This window comes from Gracilinanus agilis, chromosome 4, assembly GCF_016433145.1.
Source record: "Gracilinanus agilis isolate LMUSP501 chromosome 4, AgileGrace, whole genome shotgun sequence".
Lineage (NCBI taxonomy): Eukaryota > Metazoa > Chordata > Mammalia > Didelphimorphia > Didelphidae > Gracilinanus > Gracilinanus agilis.
The window spans coordinates 137,177,206-137,203,757 of NC_058133.1; the positions used below are offsets into that span (position 1 = coordinate 137,177,206).

A 26,552-nucleotide genomic window follows, 5' to 3' on the forward strand; every position below is an offset into this window, starting at 1 on the left:
TAATAATGGGTTTGTTTGCTATTGTCTTTAAATTTGTTATTGGAAATTTAGGTATTTTATTTGAATGTGCATTATGAATCTGCTGTTTTTTAAAAACCATTTACACTCACAGGAGTTCATGGAAACGCTTACAAGGAAATGGATCTCATTTTTGGGTGAAAAACATTTCACTAACTCTAAGATATATATTTTTGATTTTTAAAACATTCTTTTATCATTTTTCCCTTCTTTGTGCAAAACAATATTTGAGTTTTTTAAACTTTTTCCCTTTTTCTCATTTTTTTTGTACCGAAAGTACATATAATCAATGTTAATCCTTTTTTTTATTTTACAGTAATATAAGTTTAATACAAATATATATGTATATATATATATATATATTTATTATAATATTAATGCATACCCAAAAAGTCTTAGACTATGGTAACCTGCCAATTATCATTACACAATGTTTCACTTTCTGTGTACAATGTTCTCCTGGTTCTGCTCATTTCACTCTGAGTCAGTTCACCATTCCTTATAACACAATAGTATTTCAGCATCATCATATACCATAATTTAGACAGCCATTCCCCAATCGAGGGACACCCCCTCATTTTCCAATGTTTTGCAACCACAAAGAGTGTAGCTATGAATATTTCTGTACAAACATTTTTCGTTATTATCTCTTTGGGGTACAAACCCAACACAGTATTGGTTCTAAGTTGGAAAATAAGGGGTTTTAATTTTTTTTTTAAAGATCAAATCCTGGTGGTTATCTGTGAACAAACTCCTCAAGATGGTAGGAGACATGACATACTAGAGTAGGAGTGGGGGTGGGGGGTGTAGCCTATGCTGGAAGCCTGTGGCAAAAGCTTGCCTTTTGACCTCTTCTGGCTCTCTGATGTCCAGAAAACCTGTTGATCTCCAGATTCTGTGTTCTATCCTTTTCTTAACAATGAAGCACCAATGAATCATTCATTGCTTATTATTGATTTAGTAAGTGAACAACTTATCTCTTATATTGTTGAGATTTTTTTTTAAATAAAAAATACATTGTGTGAAGATGGGATTAACTCTTCCCTGCCCATTTTTAGATTTAATCATCAGAAGCCTATATACCCCATTTATCTTTAAGTATGGGGAGGTCTGTGAACCACATGTATGATAGTGGGAGACAAATCAGAATTGACTGTCCCCTAGGCAGTCGTAAGCAAAACTTTAGCGTAAATGGTCCACATAAAGTGGAAGGAAGGCACAAGGAGTGACAAAAGGAATGGTCTTTAAAAGAGGCAAGAACTTCTTATGACCAGGTCTTTCACCTTCAACTTGAGCTCTGGCATGGGACCTTGGACTGCTCTTAAATTTTTCCCTTAGAACTACCTAGTAGGTGAGTGAAAAAGACTGGCTCCTTTTCCTAGCTTTTCTGAGAGGTACGGAGAGGCCCCTCTTCTTGGAGGAGGCCTCATGGCTAAAAACCTAGTGAAATTTATCTCTGGGCCCCCTTTGCTGGGGCCTCTGAAGCCCTACCTGGTTCAGACTGAGCCAGAGTAATTATCTTCTCTCCTGATTTCCTTACTTTCACTCTCTCCCTCTATTTTATAAATAAATTGCTAAAAAGTCATTCTGACTTGAGTAATAACTATAGCAACCACATTCCTCAAAAATTTAGTCCAACCTTTTAATATTTTACCCCTTGCGAGTGGTACCTTGATACCCAAACACCTTAAGATACAAGCAGTCATGATCAAGCTTTTTTGTTTTAAGTCACGAGCTGATATTTGAATCATGAGCTTCCACCACCCTCCACTAGATAGACTGCTGAACATTCAGTTTCACAAGTTACACAAGGCTGTCTCATTTAGTTTGGTGTTTATCTGGCCCTGTGAGCATCTGTATTGAATTGCTTTTTCTTGGTGTTGACAATCTCACTCGAGAAGCACAGGGAGAGAACTGACATCAGAAGATTGAAGGAGTTACAGCAGCATCAGCAGCATAGGGAAGTTTTGAGGAAGGAGCTGGAGGTAGATGAGGTAACCAAATCAATACAAGAGAGATTAAGGAAATGTTGAGGATTTGGGGGTGAAATTAAACAGTTTATTGAAAAGACACACAGGATAAGTTGCAACAGGTCATGAGTTGGAGCTCAGCAATAACACTTGTTTCATACATTATCGAAACATTCTGAAAGAGAGGAAGAAACAAACATCCACAGAAAGGTTTTTGTTGAAACAACCTCTAAGTAAAATTGAGGAATGTGTAGCAAAACAGTCAAAATTCAACGAAGAAAATGATGATAATTAAGTAAAGTAAAAAAACAGCAATTAAGTTTAGCAATAAAGTTACATATAATAAGTAAAGGATAAGGTCAATTTTGCATTTAAATGTAGTGTTACGTGTGTAAAGAATAAGTTATGTTAAGCAATAGTGTATAAAATGAAAACCTTCTTCACCAACATCCTTTGCCTGACCTTGAAGGTAAATAACATTTTGTAATCAAGTTTATTTCTTTACATTCTTTCTTATTATCTATAAATATATTTGTTATTTATGAAGTATATTTTTGTATTTAAAAGCATACAAAACAAAAAATATGTGTGGTTTTTAGGGGCCAAAACAGTTTAATTGCATTTCCATTAAGGGGAAATTCAATTTGACACACAAGCAAACTGAGTTACAACCTTGGCCGTGGAATGAATTAAACTCGTGTGTCAAGGTACCACTGTAGTTCAAAGTAAAGTATGGCAATTAGATTCCAATTATTTAATAACAATATATATTCATTGAAAGCTACAAGAAGAATAGTATGCAGATAACCATATTCAGAACAACAACAGAGGCTAGATTTATTTCTTGCAGAAAGGAAGTTGGAGGAAAGGGGAGTCTTACATAGGAACAAAGAATGAAAGCTTAAACTTAAAGCAAAAACCAAATGATCTGAGGAATGAGGGCCAAAAGAGGATTTTTTTTTAATCCTTTACAATTTTTCTTTATTGCAATGTTTTACATTCTTAACTAGATTTTCAATCCCGCAAGTTCCTATAAGTTAAGACCAACTCTCAAATACCTACAACTTTTAATATAGTGCAAATGCTACATATATCATAGCTTCATGGATGACAAGAAATAATGATAAAGTTTAACTCCTACATAGTCTTCCTCCCACAGCATGTACTAAATGGTGAATTCACAGATGAATACACTAAAAGCAATAACATAAGGAAGTGCAGATACAGATTAAAGATTTAAGCACAACTACATCTATCCAAGGTCCAGAAAAGAAAGTTCTTGATGCCAAGGACTGGGTCACAGACAACTGATTCAACATCAGAAATTTATATAATTTTATCAGTGGAAGTGACATTAAAAAAAAAAAAAAAAAAGGCATGACCATCTGTTTTGCTGCTGAACCCTAGGGTTGAAAATGCCTTTCAATCTGACTTGCAGCTAAAACCTCAAGAATAACTGTGCATAGATAAAGGGATAGAGGATGAACCTGAAAAGAAAACTGGGAGGAATCAATTCAACAGGAAAGAAAAGAAATAGAATAAAGCAGTATTGTGAGGAACTCTGAAGAAGAAAACACATCTCAGAAGAGGGACACAATTTTAATAATAACGAGATTACTAGTGACCTGGGAGACAGCAGTTTTAGCAGCATGTTGGCTATAGAGGCCACATTATAAAGATGTGATGAGAGTGGGAGATGAGAATCAGACAAACACAAATAAACTTTTCTGGGAGTTAGGCTGTGAAAGAGAAGGAAAATATAGGATGAAATTTTGAAAGAAAGATAAAAAAATAAACATTTACTAAGCACCTACTCTGTTAAAGGTACTATGCTAGGTAGACCACACCTCCCTACTTCTGGGCATGGGATTGGTCCATAGGAGGACCAATTCCCCCACCTAGGAGGGAACTTTGAATCTGAGGAGATTCAGAGTAGGGGGGGAGTTAGTTAATTTCAGCCAGGGGAAACTGATTTTTCTTACTTTAATGAAGTTAATAATATAAAAAGAGTTTTTCCTCATTTTAATCATTTCATTATATACATGATAATGAGAAGAAAAAGCAATAACAACAAAGGAAGCTAAAAAAGGCTTCTGGGAAATGACACATAAGATAATCCTTCAAGGAAATGAAGCATTCTATAAGGAAGGAAGGAATGCATTCCAAGCTTGGGGGACAATCTGTTCAAAAGTATGGAAGCAGGAAACAAATGTTGACTTCAAAAGCAAGTAGGTCAGTTTCACTTGAAAAGGTAGACTAATGGAAAGATACCTAGATGTTTGTATTTTATGCTAGGGGCAATAAGAAGCCCATAAAAGTTCAAAAGTAGACAAAAAAAAAGGGGGGGGAGATCAAAACTAATCTTTAGCAAGATTAATTTTGGCAATCTGAGTAGATTGCAATGGAGAAATGAAAAACTGAAAGCTACACTTTCATCTAGAAAGCTGTAGCATAAGTTCATTAAAAAGGTGAAGAGATTATCCAGAACTAAGGTGATGGCTTAGTGAATGAACAGTCAGTTCCAAGTTATACTGGGGGTGAGGGAAAAAGATGATTTGAGGGCAATTTCAAGGTTGCACATCTTAATATTATGAAAGCTGCTTTAAAGAAGATAGATGTGACACTTATTCCAAACAGATGTGGCAGGGTACAACTTGAACCCTGGTGAGCCAACTAGATGGTGTTAAAACAGGAATCAAGCATGAGACCATGGACTAGGACTATTGCACTCATAGCCATGCCAAAGTGCCATATTTGGAGGGCTTTGACACAGTATTTGCAGTTCTTCAAAAGCATAGAAACAATAGCATTAGCAAAAATGGTTAAAATAGCAAGCTGGGAAGTGACTTGAAAAATTTGAGTTTCTAACCCCCATGGTAGTTTCTACATTAGGAGCCTCAATCCAAATATCCTAGAATCTCCATGTCCTTTCCATGAAGTGTTGTGCTTCTTTCTCTCTTCTCTACCCTCAAGGTGTATATTTGTCTATGGTCCAAAAATTCCTAGTTATAAATTTGAATATAGAAGACAAGATGGATACATGGGTGACTCCATAAAAAATAACAAGTGGCATGGCAATCAACTCAATGGTGAGATAAATGAAAGGACGGGCTTCAGAATTCATTAAGTAGAAGAATCATTAAGTAGAAGAAAGTTGAGACCACTAATAGGGACCAGGAAATTGAAAGGTGAAATTGAAAGTTGAAAAGAGAAGACAATGAACACATAAAGTATGCTATAGATAGTAAGGCAGTAAAGGGAATATATTTCTTAACCAATAAAGTAGATTCTTTAAGTATAAATACTTCCCATTTATTTGTAATTACTACTGTATTCACTAAGGAATTTCCTTTGTGAAAATGAGTCATTTCAAATTTGAAATTAAGATAATTTCAAGAGATCACTTCTTTCCAATCTTTATTTCAAAACTTTGAGATATACCATAAAATGACAAACAATATTTCTGTTTATCTACATACAATAAATAGGTGACTTTCAAAAATAAGTTAACAAACTTTCCACAGAATCTTTATATCTTACCTCCCCAAAAGCTCCTCTACCAATCACCTTTAATATTTCAAAGTCTTCTTTATGTAATCGCATCTGTTTCACCTTAGAAGTGAATGGTTTGGCTGTAAGAAAAGAACATTATCAATTAATTACTTTTCAAGGAAAATGAAATTACATATAAAAAGTAAATTTTTATACACCCTACATGCCAAAAGCTCAAACCATTCATCATTTGTAGACCTAAAAAATTCTCATCAAAATTAAAGAGGAAATAATTTTAGTTAAAACACCAAAGTTTGTTTTCTTTATTTTTTTATACTTATATCATTTGGGGAAAAATATAAAGGCACACATCTTAAAATATTTTCAAATATCTTTGCAGCCTGGTGTGGCTGTGTAATAAAACTGTCAATTCATGCAAACATTAATAATACACACTTAAACATTCAATATATTTATCTTGTTATTGCTAGAAAGAAATAGGAGTTCTAAAACTAGTTCAAACAAATGAAGCTATTCCATTAGAATTTCAAAATATATTATATAAACATACTGATAAAATATACTGTATCACTAGTAATAACATGACAAAAAACATTTTTTAGTTATTCTATTATTCAATTAGGACAAGAAACACACTAGTAATTTAAGACAAGCCATAAGAGAAAAGGAATGGACCAAATATACAAAATATGAGGATATTTTGAATTTTTAAAAAAACATGGTGAAATTTTAATAATGTTAAAATTTTCTATAACATTGAATTTACTTACTGTGAGATTGTTAATTTTCAAGTTGGAGAAAAATCTAATATTAAGATCCAACATTAAAATTTTTATTCTATATTTAGTTTATTCCTAGCAAAATTTAAGAAACCAAGTAAACATTTTTAAGACCCAGAGATTTCACATATGATTAACTCTTACCTAAGAATCAGTATTAAGGCAAAAGAGTGATTGAAATTTTTAAAATCATTTTCCTTTATTGCCAAGATTTATTCCATCATAAAAATGTAATTCTTCTGATGACTAATTACAATCAGACAAACTGGAGGGTCTGCCAAATTTTACAGTTGTAGTCCCAATAACAAATATTTTTAATTTACAAAAATTTCTTAAACTAAGAAACCTAAGCCAGATTTATGACTGTTTATCTGACAATACATTTTAAGGCCAGAGTGATTCAGGCAAATAGTATTTCAAATGTTTATTTTATTTTTATTATATGATAATGTAGTTTGCCAATCTATATATTTATCTCAAACTTCTCTTAATGCAGGAAAGGGACTTATATTGAGGGATTTCGAGGTACAGAACAGGAGAGAAAAAGGAGCTGAGGACAGATATTGTACCAGATATACTAAAGCCATGATGGCAAACCTATGACGTGCATGCCAAAGAAGGCACGCAGAGACCTCTCTTGTGGGTACACATGCAGTACCTGCCAGACTTAATTACTTGAAAAGCAGAGGGAATCACACAGAGCTGAGCTCCTTTCCCCATCTTCCCTGTTCCTCCCAGCCCTTCTGCCCAGTAGCCCAATGTTAGTGCCTTACTCCCTCTCCTCCCTCTCATAAGGGGGGAGAGGAGGGCCCACTTGGTCTCTGGAGGGCAGGGCATGCAGTCTGGAGGGCAAAGCACAACACACAGTCTCTAAAAGGTTTATCATTACTGAGTATATGTTGTGGTCAGAGGAATGGGGTGAGAAAAAAGATGCCTATGGCATTTCTGCAAAGCAATCTGGCTAGTTGACAGGGGCCAGCAACTATCTAAATGAAGGATTTCAGTTATAGTGAATCATGAAGATTTTAAAGATGTATTCAAAAGCTGACTCTAATGAGCAAAGTGTCCATGGACCAGACTTATGAATATATTTCTAAAATTTCATGATTGATTTCTGAATCCTTAAATTGGATTGGACTTAAATTTTGTTGAACTTAAAAATTAAGCCTTCATTATTATCTACAGTCTAAAAGGTAGCTAACAATTTGTAAAGGTCCTTTAAAATGTCAAAGACCTACACTTAACATCTGAATAAATTTGAGCCAATGTCAGGAAGAAGGTTTGACTAAAGTCAGGAAGGACTTTCAAATGAGCTTCTTTCCTGGGCACTTGGCTATACAATTATGTCTACTCATTCCTTTATTTTGTAATTGGACTTAATGTTATGATAATACTTTTGTTGTTTCACTTGTTTGATTGATATCCCAAAAAAAAAAACCAATCCTGGAAACCTCTAATAAATCAGTGCAGCAAGGTCAGAGCCTTTTCTCCAACTCTCTGTGTGTGCTGACCTGCTGACACAATGCTGAAGTTCTTTCTCTGTGTTCCTTGACTGATTGTTCAATCCAGGTCTCTCCCTAGTCCTTAATTTTTACCCATTGCTTTCTCTATAGCTCCCCTCCACAGGTAATTAAACCCACACAAGAACTTTTTGTAGGGCCTGGTTCTCTACACTAAAGAAGATTCCTACTACAGAGAATAAGATCCAAACTGGGAACCAATGCTACTAATAATAAATTCTAATATTTGGGAGATCTCAGACCAGGAAAGAAACCATCAAACTTTGTCCAAAATTAGACCACTTTGGACTCAATGAAACCTTGCAAATTCCCAGCCTGAGTTTTATCCAAGATCCTTAAAGAACATAGCCATTAACACTAAAAAAAAAAAAAAAAATGTAGTAGAAGGAACATAAAAGGCCCTAATGTTCCCTCCAAAATTGCTCCAGAATCTTGTCCTCACATCCCAATTTAGAAGAATGAATAAAATTTTTAAACAATGAAAAACAGCTATTAAATAGGGGTAAACAAAATCAGAATGCAAAAAGAATAATTCTAGATAAGTATCTAAGAGAAAAGTCTGTCTCAAAGAAAAAAACAGATTAGCCACAAATTCAACTAAAATTTCTGGAAGAAATATAGAGTTGAGAAAGGGTTTTTGGAGGGTATAAATTATATTAGAAATTAAATAAGATTTTTAGAGGAAAGAATTTGAAAGTAAATTAAAGATTTGGAAGAATTAACAGCTTAGTATTAAGAGGCTTATAAAGGGTTAAAAGCAAATAACAAACACTCTAAAAATTAGAATAGAGCAAATGGAAATTAATGACTCAAAAAGAACAAAAATAAATATTAAAAACAAAGTCATAAGATTGAAAAAATAGGAGAACATGCATTAAAGGGATCTTTTAACAAATGACCTAGAAAAGAGATGAAAGGGAAATGATTTAAGAAGCACAGGACTACCTTAAAGTAATGACTCAAAAAAAAGTCTTGGAGATTATATCTCAAGAAATCATGAAAGGAAATCTATATAGAAATATTAAAAATGAGAGTATGATTGTTTTCTTTTCATGTTTTGATTTTTCTTTTGACAATTGACTCATACATCCCATAACTCAACAATATATTCTGAGTTGATCTGGGTGTTGGTTAACACCCCCTTTAGGGTGATTGTATTTTCATAAAAATCCAAGATTTAAAATTTTGTTTAAGAAAATTTTCAGAAAAGAAGCCTGCTAACTCCTTGAATCGAGAAAATGAAATATTTGGAGAATGATAGACATCTAAAACTCATCATGTCCAAAAATGAATTATCTTTCCCCCAAAAAATAGCCCACCCCTCTTCCTAACTAACTTCATATTGTATCACCATCCTCCAAGTCACCGATGTTGCAAACTAGGTGTCATCTTCAATTCCTCACTCTCTCACACACTAATATCTAATCTATTGCTAAGACCTACTGATTTTAATTTTTAGCATTATATCAAATAATAATGTGTAATAATGGACATCCTTGCTTTATCCCTGATCTTAATGGAAAGTCCTCTAATTCACTATTTTTTTTTACAATTTTTTTAAAATTTTTTTAATTTTAAACCCTTAACTTCTGTGTATTGACTTATAGGTGGAAGAGTGGTAAGGGTAGGCAATGGGGGTCAAGTGACTTGCCCAGGGTCACACAGCTGGGAAATGTCTGAGGCTGGATTTGAACCTAGGACCTCCTGTCTCTAGGCCTGGCTCTCAATCCACTGAGCTACCCAGCTGCCCCCTCTAATTCACTATTACTTATAATACTGACTGTAGGTTTTAGAAATCTCCATTTATTCTTGGGTTAATTTCTAGTTGGTGGTTTAAAAAAAATTATTATTGTACTTCATCTAAAGCTTTTTCTGAATTTATTGACATAATCATGAATTTTGTTGTTCTTAATTTATTATATTAATTATTACTATAACCAATAAAATAAATAAGCATAAAGAGAAAAAAACTTCCCTTTTTTGAGATGATGGCTTAAAGAACTTTAGAGTTAACTAAAAGATTAAATGAAACAATACATTCAGCAAAGTTGCAAGATACAAAATATAAGTAAAATGTAAATTAATTTAAATAACTAGCATTTCTATATATCTCCACCAAAATTCATCAGAGAAAAAAAATTCCATTTAAAATGACACTAGTATGTATAAAATACTTGAAAGCCTAGCAACCAAGATATGCATAGAATCTAAAAAAATGAAAAATGAAAAAAAATATCTACAACTACCTACTGAGTCTTACCTCTTGGCAAAATTATAATTTCAAATTTACAATGCCCAAAACTCAAACATATTTCTGGAAAGATTCTTAGAGGCAATCTAGTTAAACTACTTAATTATGCCAAGGTGATGCCCAGAAAGGATGTCTTGCCAAAGATCACATAGAGAATGAATTGTGAAGAGCTCCAATTTATCTTCAACTTTCCCCTAACACTGCTAACTTTCATAATTTCCCTATTTTTGTCAGTGGTATCATCATTCTCCCAATTATTTTCCCCTACTTTTTGCCTTTGGTCCTTATTTTTACCTCTACCGCTTCAATTTTCCATAAATGGCTTTCTCCTACTTTTATTTGTCTTTAAGATAGGAAATAAGTTGAAAAAGTAATAGAATGGGGTAACAATAGAATAAGGAGGTAAGTTGACCCCGATAGATTTTTAAATATTATATTCTGTTCCTAAGTGCATAGCTTAGACATGAAACTACCATAATTACAAGTCTTTTAGACATTTTAACCCTATTTCCAGCTTCTTCCTCTGCCCTGTCTCCTAAGCAAAGCTAGAAAATTAAACCCTTAGAAGAAAAAAGTTTTTAGTATAATAGTTTTTATATCTGTTATACTATATTCTTACAATTAAAGGACTTATAGGTATGCCTGTCATTATTGTAGCTTACTGGTAAGGTTTTTGTTTGTTTTGTTTTGCTTATGTAAGTTGTCACTTAACTTCCTATTGACCCCAACACTAGGCAGATAACCTAAGGCTATCAATGAAAGAAAACAAATGGTACATATATAACAAAATATTCAGAGGCACTTCTTGTGATAACAAAAGACTAGAATCAAAATAGGACCATCAACTGGAGAATGACTAAATAATGCAATATTATTATACTGTAAAAAGTTTTAAATGAAGAATTTTTCTTAAAAAATTTGTGTGAAGTCCTTCCTAAACTGTAGTGCCTAGAACTGCACTAATGCTCCAGATGTGATGGAATCAGACTAGATGAGCTCTAAGATCCTATTAAAATCTGATTCCAGATCTATAAAGATTAATCTGACAATGGAAACAAGAATAGTTTGGACGAGAGGACAATTAGGAAGTAAGTTCCATGGTTTGAAGTTGGTAAAGACGACTTACAATAGAGTAACAGTAGTGGATAAAGAAAGGAAAAGACATATTTGGGAGTAGCATTAAGGCATAATGAACTAGATTAGTGGGATGTAGGAAATGAAAAAGAAAAAAAGTCAAAGACAATAAAGTAAGACGGTGAATGGTGATGATAGTGACAGAAATAGCAGAATCAAAAGAAACAGTTGAATCAAGGGGAAAGTAAGTTCTATTTTAGACATAGTGATGTCTTTCTGACTCTTCTACAACTGCCCTAGTCCTTTCATTCTAGAATTATAGAGGATTAGAGCTAGAAGAAATTATCTAGTAGACCTTTACAAAAAAGGAGGACATTGGGGCCCAAAGACATGTGCATACAATAGTCTTAATTTTTCTTTCTTTCACCTCTTTGCTTGCCAAGAAGAAAATAAGGAACTAAATTGTGTTTTGTGTTTTCCTGTCACCTTCCTGTTCCTTTTACTCACTTTTGCTGGTTATTCTTCCTTATAATGATGCATAGAGTAGATGTATTCTGTTATATTGAATCTCTGGGAGCTTGAAGTTCATTCAATGATTGACAGATAAGTCAGTTGGATAGAATGTTCCCAGAGAGGCATGTGAGAGGCAGAAGGGGGCAGTTGAGAACCCTGAGGGAGGTTCTGGGGCTTTTACCTGTCCTGAGGCTAGAGATCGGTGTGGATCCTGGTCTTGGAGATAGAGAGTTACAAACACTACTCTGCAAAGCTCTTCCGGTGCTTCTCATACCGTTATCAACCTGTATTTGACCACCACCTTAGTGTCTACTGCCCCTAGATATTAGGAGTTTCATCATCTAGCTATCGAGGCTTCCCAAGGTATGGGAGGGATCTGGGAAGTGGGCAGGAGATGAAGAAGAGGGTGGAAAGGGTGGATATATCTCAACTGTTAAGACTTAAGATCTACAGAAGAAGAAGCTGAAGATTTCCCAGCAGTTTACCTACTCTGGTTTAGCCCTGGCCAGGCTGGACCAGAGGGAAGCTAACATTTGATTCTTCATTGCCTGCAGTTAGTTTCATTAGTAGCAATTTAAGTAGGGTCTCCTAATACCTCAATCCTTACCATTATCCTTCTTATCAAATATATATAAAGTTTAAAGTACCTTCCTAAATCGGTTTCAAAAGCTTGTTTTGGGAAGGGAGCCAACATAGTCAGATTATCAACGTTATCCCAGCTGAAGAGCCCGAATTAATATTTCAATTAACCCCAGGTGGGTCCTGAAGGGATAAACCACTTTGACCTGAAGGATCCTGCCTGGGCAACTGTTATAAAGGAGAAGTGCCATCTTATCCTCTCTGTACATCATTTTCTACTACCTCAAATAGATACTAGTGACCTCCTTTGAATATAACAATTCTAAGGCTCTACACCCTTAGGACTTCCACCAGGCTTTGAATTCTATACTAAAGCTTAATTTTCTGTTAGGTCCTGAAGACCAAGTACTGTTTTACTTTTTCTAATTGTACTCCCAAGTGCTTGGCACACAAGTACATCCTTAGTAAATACTTTTAAAAATTAATTTGTTGATCCTAGAGGCTCCATTGGAATTGATTAAATAAAGGAGTTGAATGGTCAAACTTTTACTTTAAGGAAAATTACTTTGGAAGCTGTGTGAAAAAATTATTGAAAAAACAAGCAAGAGTCCTTAGATTCTATCAACAACTTAGATGACAATGCCTGGGAAATGCATAAAGGTAGAGTGGATGGTAAGGGTCAGAAGTCATTAAGATTCAGTATCATGGTATATGTTAAGGCCTTATGGTCCTTGATTTCTTCAAAAGGAATAGTCATTCTCATCCCATGCAAGTTAAACAGAGCTCAACCCCAGCCCTGAAATTTTTTTTTTTTACACTTAGGGACCAAGGAAATGGATGTTCATTTATTTATTTATTTATTTGTTTGTTTGTTTGTTTGTTTGTTTTGCCATTCATTTATTTATTCATTCATTTATTTAAACCCTTAACTTCTGTGTATTGGCTCATAGGTGGAAGAGTGGTAAGGGTGGGCAATGGGGGTCAAGTGACTTGCCCAGGGTCACACAGCCAGGAAGTGTCAGAGGCTGGATTTGAACCTCGGACCTCCTGTCTCTAGGCCTGACTCTCAATCCACTGAGCTACCCAGCTGCCCCCGCCCAGCCCTGAAATTTTGCAGATGAAATCCAGGCCAACAGGATGAAAGATCCATGACCACCAAGCCCTCCCCTCCTTCTCCTTGCCCTCCTTTCTCACTTCGTAATATGACTCCAATCTTCCTTTCCAAACATTATACACTATTCACCTGCAACAAACACCACATTCCAAACTGGTCTCTTGCTATTTTTTTCACAAAAAACAAAATGATAACAACAACAACACACTTCCTTCCTCTCTCCTGTCTCCTGACTTTTGAACTGGCTACTCCCTATGTCTCATATGCAGTATATAGCCCTGCCAAAACTTTGCTCAAAAATCACCTTTTACTTGAAGGCATTACTGAATGTACCACTCTCAGCAGCTTATAACTTGCCCAAAATGTTGATTTTGTATCTGTGTCAAATAGGCTTATTTTGGTATATGTTGTCTCCCTGATAGAATGTAAACCCTCTAAAATCAGACATTTCTTTTCCTTTATTGTCCTAGAGGTAGTTTTTAGTAGTTGTTTAATAAATACTATTGACTGTCTGAAGAAGGAGATAAAATGGAGTTAGCGAAACTAACAATAAAAATTTAATGCTATCTCCTAAGTTATCTGAACAGGTAGTACAGGCTTTTGATGCACTTTAAAAGTACTCTGTGGCTTTACACTGAGGCAAGCTGAAGTAAGCCTAAACTCTTAACAACATCTAATTTTAAGACTGCTCAGTAAAATAAAGGTTGTTTTCTTTCTTAGGTCTTAAGAATAACATGCTAAGCATAGATAGTTGGCAGTATAAGTTTAATATGAGAAATAACCAATGACACTCAGGTTTTTGTTTCTTTAATTAAGGTTATAATCTATGTATGATATTTTAATGTAAAATATGAGATTGCCATTTATGCTTTCATTTCAGTGAAAAATTCTTGTTCTCTACATTATTCCTAAAGAAAGCCTGGCCAAACTTGTTGAGCTTGTGGCAGTGGTGCCCAAATTTCAGGCTAGGTACTATATATTTTGGATTAGATACTATACCCAAGAAGAAACAGACCAATGCAGGCTTGGCCTTGAAAATTCAGACAAAAAATAACACAGGATTTTAAGTGAGAAGTAAAAACCAAAGATAATGAGCCTAACTTATTTGTACAGTTGAGGTACCTGAAGCCCAGAAAGTTTGAATGACTTTGCCCAAAGTCACATGGATAGTAGTAAAACAGCTGTTGGAATCTGAATCCAATTCACCTAACTCTAAATCTAATGACCTTTCTAATATAATGCACCGAAGATTGCTAACATCACAATACCTGAATTTTGCTGTCCTCTCATCAGAATTTTGAATTATTTTAAGTTAGATCTAGAAAGACTCTTGAAGACCACTTAATTCAACTCCATTTTACCAAGGAGGAAAATACTAGTAAAAAATATCAGTAAAATGGCTCCTCTAAACACTAGCTAGCTTGGTTTTGTTTTTTTTACACAAATAAATATGTAAATGTTTAGAAGCCAACTTCTATTACTATAATAATTTTCTTTATAATTGGATTCAAATGTAACATGATACATAATTACTCTTGGATTGTGAGCTCCTTAGGGACAAGAGCTATCTTTTGCCTCTTCTTGTATTCCCAGTACTTAGCACAAAATATGGCATACAGTAAGTACCTTGACATATTATTTATTGATTGACATCTTAGGTTATCTCATTTCTCTAAGTGGGCCAGAATTGGGGTTCTTAGGAAGTAACAAGGGAGAAAACTGGAAAAGGGGGAAATATTCAAGTATTCAAAAATAATTTTTGTATAAAAACTAATGTGCATATAATTTTCCATTTTAAAGGAAATTCTACGAAAGTACAATTGAAATGGTAGTAAAAAAGTTTCTGCTTTCAAATATTATTTTGCCTGCCTCTTTCTCTCAGTGAATTCAGGTCAGTAAAATAGCAAGGGAGCAGCAGAATAAATAATTTCTTCCAGTGTGTTTGAAACATCTACATGGCAGTTATTAGTGGAATATATTGGCACTTCTCCATAATTCTATATTAGGAATGTTTCTCAAACCAGTGTTACATTTTCATCCCATGTATAGTAAAGAGCTAACTCTTCCAAGATCTCTCCCTCCTCCTTCTTATAATTTTGATCCAGTCTTTTGCACACTCTAGCTAGACAAAGCCATCTCAAAGGGAAGGAAATGCTATGTGAAACAAAAACATTTCCTTTACAGGAATGATGCTCTATTCACTTCTAATTTTCAGATCTACAAAAGAGTTATTATGGATGGGACTTTTATTCTTGTTTTATCATGCATTCTACTTTGTATCAATGCATTTAAAAAGAAATTACTTGGGGAGAGGGATTAAAGAGGGAACAGATATTTTGTAGTCTAAATTACTCTCACTTTCCTTGTTGAAGTTGAAGGCAGGTCATTTATTTATAAGCCAGTGAGTAAAGAGCTCTCTTTGCTTCAATTTAATATGTTTACCTGGAATATCCTCTTCCTTCCTCATCTCTGCCTCTTGGAATCGCTCTTTTCTTTCAAGATGAAGTCCAAGCACTACCTTCTGCATAAAAACTTTCCTGATCTCCACTCCAACTACTATTATAATCACATCATACTTCTCACTTATTTTGTATTTATTCTCTACATACTTAATTATACATGTCATCTCATTCAACAGAATGTAAGCAACCTGAGCACAGTAATGTTTCTTGTATCTGTACAATGCCTAGCACACTGCTAATAAGCAAAAGTGTTACTTATTAATTGCTTGTTGACTAAAAGACAGACTACATATATAGAATGCAATTAGCAAATGTGTGCTGAAATGAACTGAATATTTATTATATTCAAGATAGTAAGCTGTACTTAAGGATGACAAGATTAACAGGATACTAACCCTGCTAACAAATTTATAACCTAGTACTTCAGAAAAGATATGTACACAGCAAGAATACAAAACAGAATGGACTAAGTGGAAAAGAGAGATACAAACAAAGCTACAAAAGTACATAGCTAGAAAAGCTTTTGAATGAAGTAACTGCTTGTAAAAAGTAGATGATTCTGAAAGCAAACTCATTTAAGGTGGGTCTTAAGTTAATCAGAAGAATTTTTAAAACGCAGAGATAAGAAGCAGTGTAGCCACAAATTTTTTTAAAAATTGTAAGGAAGGAAAAAATTATTTATTTTGTATTAGAAAGTTTAATTTAGTGACTCAATTCTATTTACATCAGTTATTTATTTGCTCAGAGTAATTTTGCCAATAAAGGAACAATTGACAATGAGAGAAGTAACTTTGCTCCATATAAAATTTTCTTCCACTTCCTTTGTAAGTGCTTCTTGGATTTCCTACATGCCAGTGAGTAAACATGAAAAATTTTAATAAACGTATACAATTGCAATCTGACAAAAGAGGAGAAAAGTACTAAGTTGTTTGGGTTTTTTTTTGAGGGGGGGGACTGGAATCTGAACCATAAAGAATAGAATTTTAATGATTAATACCTAAATTTAAAATATATTGATTCAATTAAAGTGAAAATAGATAATCTATAGTATTTAGAGAAAATATGATTGGAATTTCTTCTCCATTAGTCCATTTTGTTTTACAATGCTGTCTGCAATCTAAAATAAACTGAACTAGAATTACTCAGAACTTCTAGAATTAATTCTACTGAACACAGCTGAAATTAAGGGGTTGCCTAGCTCTTTAACTTAACATTATTTAATATTTCAACCATCTTAAAAATTAAGACACTGATATAAGAATTATTTTCACTGGACAAAGCAAAAAGAGAAGGGGTACTGGGAGCCCACAAACTCAGAAATAAGCACTCAAGCATAAAGCTAACATTAGAGGTTGACACATAGGTTCTCTGTATTTAAAAAGTCAATCCCAGATAATATATAACCCAGTGGAATTGCTTGTCAACTCCAGGAGGGGAAAGGGAAGACAGAAGGGAGACAACATGAATCATGTAACCTTGGAAAATTTATGAGTAAATTTGCCACTGGAATAAAATAAAGGGAAAAAACCCTGGAAAAAAAAAGTCAACCCCAGAATTCAAAAACTGATCCATCTCTAATTCATGTTCAATATTAAATAAGTTTACCACCAGCCTCCTTAATTCTAATCAATCAAAGGAGAAGGGAAGATGCATCAATTTCTAGCTTTATATTTCATTCTATGTACTAAATCTATGAACTCCACATATGACTAAAATGTAATAAATGCCAAGAAGATAGTAAAGGTGGGACCGCTGGTATCTGCAAGTATTATAACTCCAAAAAGATTTTTGGTCTAGACCTACAATTTCATCTGTGTAAAGAACTTTCAATGTGGAAAATTTTCCTCCACCAATGCAGGTAAGTAACTCATCTAAAATTTACAGTCTTATTAGAATTGCCTGGAGTAGTAATGGCCACAAAATGAATATTTGTCAAAATCAAAATTTGAATTCAGGGCTTCCTGACAGCCATCTAATCTACAATGCCAGGTCAAAGTGCCTCTCTCCACAAAAATTAAAACTTGATTATGTCCAAGATTGGGTCCAAAGTCAGAACTTTAATGGAACCATGATCTCAACAATGGAGGGTATCCCCTACATGGACATAGATCACAGCCTATCCATACTACCTCATTTGCAAGGGTGTTGTTCATATTTTCCTATAGATAATCCACAGAAATTCTACTCAAGCTATTAAAAGCTTTCCTTGAGACGTTTTAATATGTCATGGACACAGATGTAGCTCTTGGACTTGTCCTTCAGGGATCACTTCCTCCCAGTATATGAATGCTCCATCACCTTTTCCTACTCATTTATTTCCAGGATGATGAAACCATGCCAAGCTGATACAAATATAAGCTATAAATCCTAAACATCTACTAACAAATTCATAAGCAATGATACCCAAAGGATTCTAGAAAAATGATGAAATATCACAAGTCAAGGAAACAAATTTACCAGACTGCCCCAACAAAAACTATAAAAATGCTGCCAAAAGATAGGGAAAGGGAGGGAAAATGAACAATGACAAAAATGCAAACAAGGGATACTATGGCCCCTATCACACTGATGAACAATGGTTCCTATAGGCCTCAAATGAAGAGACCCAGAAGAGTTAAGTGGCTATCCCTGGCAAAGCCTAAGTGCTTAAGTACAAAGCAGATAGCAAAGGTTATAAGTATATGAAGGAATTATCAAAGAGAAAGTTATCTTCTCTTAGTGTCACAATGTTCCCCTTACCAACATAACTCTGCAAGGCCACTGTAAAAAGAAATTGAGAAGGGGCGCTTGAGAAAGTGCCAGAGTTGTCTCACCTGCCCCAAACAACAGAAACCTTCCTTCTACCTATCCTTCTAGCCTGAACCAAAAAGAAATGATAAAGGAACAGGAGTATTTAAGAAAGCTACTTCCACATGCTAATCCAACAGTGGGACAGAGATAGAGAAAGAATAGAAAAGCAGGGGAGTCCATGGGGAAGGAAATGAGTATTTATATAACACCCACTATGTGCCAGGCACTGAGTTAAGTGCTTTACGCATATTATCTCATTTGATTCTCACAAACAACTGAACATGGTAAAGGATTTCTCACTTTAAATTCAAGGTTCAAATTATCAAAAAATTTTACACCTTTAAATGTAGATGGTGCCACTAAAGTTTCAGATAATGAACAAGTCAAAGAAAAGCTTCTAAATCAAGGAATTTTGCAATTTAAAAGAACTAAATAATATTAATAAAGGCTTAAAATAATAGTGAAATTATAAGACATAATATAAAATGGAAAGCAAATGAATTAATGAAATTAAACAATTATTTCATTTTTTATTAAAAAACTGAGTTAACAGCAGCAATGCAATGACCCAGGACAGTTCTGAGGAGTAAAGAACACTACTCACATTCAGAGGAAGAACTGCAGGAGAGGAAACACAGAAGAAAAGCAACTGCTTGAACACATGGGTTGAGGCAGGCGTGATTGGGGAGGTAGACTCGAAACTAACACTCCAATGCAACTATCAACAATTTGGATATAGCTCTTGATCAATGACACAAGTTAAAACCAATGGAGAGGGCAGCTGGGTAGCTCAGTGGAGTGAGAGTCAGGCCTAGAGACAGGAGGTCCTAGGTTTAAACCCGGCCTCAGCCACTTCCCAGCTGTGTGACCCTGGGCAAGTCACTTGACCCCCATTGCCCACCCTTACCACTCTTCCACCTATAAGACAATACACCAAAAATTAAGGGTTAAAAAAAAAAACCAATGGAAATGCGCATCGGCTATGGGGGGGGGGGGGACTGTGAAGGGGAAAGTAAGAGCATGAATCATGTAACCATGTTAACTTTTCTAAAAAATAAAAATTACTAAATGGGAAAAAAAAAAGAAAATCACTACCACCATTCAAAAAAAACTGAGTTAAAATAATTTTTAAAAAATTAAAAGAAAAGAAATTATAAGAATTATTTTAAAATCAATCAACAAAAAATAATGTTATTTAGCAAAAATCAAATGATGATAATCAAAGAACAAGTTCAAAAAGTTACAGAATTCAAAACATCAGTGACAATTTTAGATGAAGAGTTAGAAGATAGATCATGGAACTTTAAAATTAGACTAATTAGAATACAGAAAAGATAGAAAAAGGAAAAATTATGGTTCTATATTAAAAGAAATAGCTAAAGGAAATTCTCAGAATAGATTTTTAAAAAGACAGTTTACAAATAAAAAGTCAGACACCAGCAGAAAAGAGAAATAAAAAATTCAAGACTCTAAAGCAAATAATTAACACATTTCAAAAAAACAAAGAAAGAAATATTCTTAAAGTCAAATAAAATGTTATAAAGCAATAATTAGAATTTTCCCAGGTTTTTTAGCACCCTCGTGGGAATGAGGACAAAGTGAGTAAAAAATAGATAATTCTTAAATATGGATACAAAAAATACATATTCTAAAAATTCTAGCATATTTATTTGAAAGCAAGAGGGAGGTCATTTAATAATCAACAAGAACTCAAAAAAAGTTTATTTTTCAAAGTTCTACTAAAAACAAACTTTGTAGTTGTCAGAGAGGTTTTCAGACTACCATTAAAAGAGTTTTGAAACAAAAATGTTAGGATAAAAGAATCATTAAAATGTATTTAGGAGTACAACTGTCCAAAACTAAGAAGAAAAGGAATTGAAGACGCTAAAAACATTTCTTTAAAGAGAGAGCTTTAAGGAGAAAAAAAAGATCAAATTACCAGGAATCATGCAGTTGCTAGGTCTAAAATATAAAAAATTTAATTTTGTTCACTAATTAGTTTTACCAGGAGATATTTTAGAAAAGTAAAATATATTTTACTCCCCCCAGACAATAAGAAAAAAAAATTAAAAAGAATAAAATGACAAGAGAAATCATTTTTAGTACTTAATGTACTATCAATCAATTTAAAAAATACACTGGTGTCAAGCACTATACCTTGTATAACATCAAAAATGAAAACGTATTTACTTGATTATAAGGAATTTATATACAATGTTAGAAGATAATATGTATACAACGGCAAAGAACATCCCAAATAAAAACAGAATAATCTCAGGGAGAAGCAATAGATGAATTTTCCTTTTAAAAAAAAAGAAAAAAATGTTTCAAGTGATCAAGATGCAGTTTGGGGGAAACATTTTTAATGAAAAAGACTAATAGATTAAAATTTAGAAGTTTGTCTAAAATTCATCCATCAACTGAGAATCCCAAATAAGCAAGAGTAGTGGCAATTGCATTAAGGTAACAGAATAACATTTTTAAAAAGTAGGAAGTTATTACAAAACTCGTTTTCTTTCTTCCTAGACCATCCTCCTCTCCTCTCTTGCTTATTACAGACAGGCTCACAACCAAAGGATCATCCTAGATATCTCACCATTTCTCAGCCTCCATATCCAAACTGTTGGCAAAGTCTATCGATTTTACCTTTGCATCATCTCTCAAATATACTTCCTTTCCTTTGATATTGCCACACCTCTAGTATAAGTCTTCATCACTTTGAACTTTGATCATTGCATTGGTCAGCTGGTGGATTTGCCTGCAACTGGTTACTCCCCATGCTAATCCATTCTTCATTCAGTCACACTTAAGTGATTTTCCCAAAATGCAGGTCTGATCATGTCACACACACACAACCCCACATACACCCCCCAACCCCTGCCCTACTCAAACTCTAGTGGCTTCCTATTGCCTCTAGAAGCAACTATAAAATGCTTTGGTTTTCATTCAAAGTCCTTTATAACCTAACTCCCTTCTATCTTTCCAGTCTTCTTACACCTTACTATCCCCCAATACGTACACTTCAATCCAGTGTCACTAGGCTCCTGGAACAAGACACTCTATCTCTCAGCTCTGGGCATTTTCTCTGGCTGACCCCCATGGCTGCCAATGTTCTCCCTCCTTATTTCTGTCTCCTGGTTTCCATCAAGTCCCAATTAAAATGTTGTCTTCTACAGGAAGTCTTTCCCAACCCCTCTCAACTCTAGTGACATCCCTTTGTTAATTATTTCCTATTTATTCTTTATATAACTTGTTCGCGCATATTGGTTTGCTTCTTGTCTCCCCCATCAGATTGTAAGATCCTTGAGGTAAGTTGTCTACTGACCTTTTTCTGTATCCCCAGTGCTTAGCACAGCCTGGCACATGGTAGGTGCATAATAAATGTTTAATATTTGATACATTATCACATAATGTCAAAAGGTATGCTAAATAGTCAGTATTTAATAATATTTAAACATACCAAATATATTATAGTTAACTTTATAAAAAGAAGCAACAAAGTATGGAAGAAAAAAGCAATGAACCTGGGATCAGAAAACATCTGGATTCAAATCCTACCTATGATATGTAATACCTGTGTGACCATGATTGAGTCATTTAACCTCTCTAAGCCTGCTTTCTATAAAATGGAGAAAATATCTATACTATAGTACTATAATGAGCATCACATTAAATTATGACTATCAAGCACTTATCTAATCCTAAGTGATACACAAATGTGAGTTTATTATTATTAAAGAAAAAGTTTCATAAACAAAGATAAAATGTAAAAGTGTTTCAAAACTCCATTGTCAGGATATGATGAATCTAGCAAAAAGATTAGAAATTTAAAAATCACAGCTATAAACTATATGTTAGAAGAAAGGCAAAGTCAAGTTGGCAGAATAGCTAGAAGTTGTTTCTCTCTCTATTCCAACAGATCTAAAAACACAAAACCAAATCCTGATGGGAAAATCTAAGAAGCAGTCATGATGAGCAATTTGTCATACGTAGGTCCACAAAGGAAGACAAAGATCTACAAGCTCTGGGGATAGGGCTCAACTCAAAACACTTCAGCTTAAGGGGAAAACTCTACACATGAATACATCCATGATCCAAGACACTCCAAGACCTAATGCAAGGGGCCATCTGGAAGCTTTGTCAGCCATTACCCAGTTCTGGAACACAGAACTCATCACAAGTGGATCAGGAAGAGAACCTGCACCCAAGAGTGGTTTTCTATTCTAGAGTAAAGAGTACTCTCTAGTCCTGGAGCTATATAATAAGGAATTTTAGAAACAAACTAGAGCAGCAGGGGACTTAGATCCCACAAGCACAGTGGGATCTCAGTTCCAGATTCTAGCACAGTCTGAAGTCTGTAAATGAATAACTATGAAAGAATCCCAGACCAAAGGGGACAAAACACTCTGTCATTTCAAAATAGAACCAATTTGCACTTTCCTTCCAGGCGTTATGAAAAGCCTGACCCTAACAAAGTCCAGAATCAAAAGATTAAACAAATGATCAAACCAATAAGAATAAACCATAAAAAACTGTTCTGATAAGAGGCACACTCAATAAACGAACCTGAAAGAAGAGAATGACTCTAAAACAATGATGGCAAGCCTATGGCATGGGTGCCAAAGATGGCACACATAGCACTCTCTTTGGGCACATGAAGTTGCTCCCTTCCCCCTCTCCACCATGCTTGATGACATTTTTTCACATCCCCTGTCCCTCTGTCCAGCAACCCAATGAAAGCACTTCCCTCCTCCCCTGGTGGGGTAAGGGGCAAGGGGTCAGGGCGCGTCCAGCACTCAGTAAGAGGTGGGGGGGGTGGAGGGGAGGACCTAAACATCTTAAAAGAAAACTATTCAGATCCTTAGAACCAGAGCACAAAACAGAAAATCCTTTGGCCAGCTGCTAAAAGAACTTCAATATGAAAACTCCCATGAATATTACAGATGAAATCCAGAGCTTCCATCCAAAAAAGCAAGAATTCAAGTACTAAGGAGGCTCTGTTGGGTGCACAAAGATGTAAGCCTCAAAATCCAGTGGAAAGATAAAAGTCATGGAGATGGCTCAGGATACAGTGGACACCCTGGCCTATTCAATATCTGACACCAAGCTCTAAGCCCTCCCCAGAACCTGCTTTCATAGACATTCAGAAATCTCTTAATTAGTTTAAAGATTTAATGAATTTGAAGATTTAATATAAATGTCTTTTTGAAAGAACTATAAAAATAACTATAGAAAACTGAAAGACACAGGCTGCAATCTATGTAGTCGTGAATTAGATACAAGTTTTGTTTCTGATACAGGTGTATTAGCTGTGTGACTAAACTATTCAAAGTCCCAAGGAATTCTCTTAGATTATGATTTGAGTGGTGACTTGTGTTCAATTAATGAAAAGAATTTCCTAAGTGTTCTTTTCAATGATGAAATCATAGGTCCAAACCAAAAAAAAAGAATAATGTGACTGCCTGCAGCCACAAATTAATATAATCTTGGGTAGACACCTGAGGAGAATTAGAAACTGGGGGAAAATGGGTAAAGGGGATATATATATATATATGGAGAGAGAACAACACAACAATGGAAGAAAGACTCAGAGACAAGGCTTCAAGAACATGGGATCCAGTGTGCATGCTCCTTTGATGGTGGAAGAGAAAGAGAGCCACACATGTCCCCCATCTTTTATTGGAGAATCAAGGAATGGGGAATGGGAAGTAGCTAATGAACATGTGAGATGGCATATTATTTAACATTGGCTTAACTGACAACCACAAGATCATAGAGGAGGAAGTTAATCAAACATGTGACCTGGTAGGGAATCTGGTCTGTCAAGGTAGGAGATAGGACTCTGTGGCAGCTAACACCCTGCCCAGGAATTCTCCTGACCTTTGGACTGTAGGTTTGGAGAATGGTCAAAATTAATAGAGTACCAATTAAATACAATGATCAAGAAATAATATGACCACGAGTCTGGTACATGAGTACATAGGTTACAATATTAATACATCAATAATACTTTCAAAATTAGAATATATATGGGATGCCACTAATAAAATTGTAAAGAAACATGTATAAAATAAAAACAGGAATATTGAGAATTAAATCTGGTGGCAGGAAAGCAAATAAAAGAGGAATTATTCTTCAAAGCTTTTAAATATATTAACACACTGTGATGAAGAAGCCCTGTATTCAAGTACCCTCTAACATAGACTAACTTGTGTGGCCTTGGGAAAGTCATATCACCTCAGAGTCCTCTTGACAACTCTCTCAAAATATGCATTGCCAAGAAGGTATCAGCCTGCATTGGCTTCTCTGGGCTTTGTACCAATGAAAGTAAGATAATGACTTGAACACCTACGTCATACTATTTTTACAGAAAACCTGGGGAGACACTGACTAAATGGTAATACAATTAGATGAACTCAGAGCAATGTGAATGGCCAGATCCAGAGTCAACTTGATGCTAACTTGGCAGGAAGTATTTAGTCAACTGCAACAGGGATGTCTTGGCCCTGTGCTTACATCTTTATAAAAAATTTGGATAAGGGAATGAATAGCAAAAGTATCAAAAAAGATAAAAAATTTGTGAAGGACAGCTAGCATAGAGAATAAAACACTAAGATCCAAACAGATTTTGTCTGCCTGGAGCATTAGGCTGAATTTAGTAAGACAAAATCCAAAAGAGAAAAATAAAAAATCTTAAACTTGGGTTAAAAAGTACAAAATAGTGAAGAGAATATTAGACAACAAGTGGTATAAGAAAATCTCCAACAAATAGATGGGCCTTTTCCTTTGCCAAAGTCAACCTTTCTACATGTCTCCCTGATTCCATTCCCTTTTCATCTTCTCCAGCAGACAGTATCCTCAGTCACTCATCTCTTAAATCTTGAACTTTTCCATATCAAATACTTCCTTTTCTAAATCTTTAATGTCCCCAACCTTTAAAAATAAGAATAAAAACGCTATCATCCTGTATTACCACTTCCTTTCTCTGCCAAATTCCTTAAAAAGCTGTTTACACTTGCTACTACCACTACACATCTCAACCTTTGGTAGTCTGGCTCTCTACCCCATCACTCAACTAAAATTATTCTCTCCAAAGTTACTTAAACTGGACTCTTAAGTGCCAAATATGGTTTTTTTCCTCAATCTTCAATCTTTCTCAATGCATTTTCTGCATTTCTTAACTACAGAATACTTTTCTTCTCTGGGTTTTCATGATACTATTTATTCTCTCTTGGTCAGCCTATTTAATTATACTCTCAAGTCTCCTTTGGTGGCTAATCTGAGATTTTAAAAACAGGGTCCTCAGATCATAGGCTACGTAGCCTATACCACTCCCAAGTGAGGCCTGAACCTGAATAAAATACAACTGGTAAATATTCAACAAAATGAATAAAAATACATGAAAACGTAGTTAATATTACATTTTAAAACTAAGTCAAAATGCAGCTGGCAGGGATCTTTATGAGTAGTTTAGCAGTTTGTTTCTACTTGAGTTTGACATCATGAATCCACATCATGCCCAGAACTACAAGTGTTGTGGTTCTATGCTGGGATCTCTTCTTCCTCCTTACTCTCTCGGTAGTCTCATAAAAATTCAAAAACCTAGCAGAAAATTCACTTAAGAAAACAATTCCCTAAAAACTAGGAAGGGCCAAATGGAAATTGAAGCAAAAAAAAACGAACCCCTTTAGAAAATAACTTCTTAAAGACTAAAAACAGCCAAATAGAAAGAGAAACACAAAATCTCAAGGAAGGAAAAAACTCCCTAAAATTAGAATTGAGCAAATGGAAGATAGCAACTCCATATGGCAACAGAAAATAAGATAAAATTAAAAGCATGGAAAAAATTGAAGATAATCAGACATATCTCACTGGAAAAACAACTGAGCTGAAAAATCAGTCCAGGACAGACAATCTAAGAATGAATGAAGTACCTGAAAGCTACGATTTATTTTTTACAAAGAGCCTG

At 34.6% G+C, this 26,552-nt stretch overlaps 1 protein-coding gene across 1 annotated transcript in view; it reads right to left on the minus strand.

Moving 5' to 3' along the window:
- LOC123247970 (serine/threonine-protein kinase MRCK alpha-like) overlaps window positions 1–26,552 on the minus strand; it is a 426,637-nt gene that overhangs the window by 250,602 nt on the left and 149,483 nt on the right. The window contains exon 2 of the mRNA XM_044677091.1: window positions 5,529–5,620. Within this exon, the coding sequence (XP_044533026.1) occupies window positions 5,529–5,620 (92 nt within the window). The remainder of the gene's footprint in view (window positions 1–5,528; window positions 5,621–26,552) is intronic.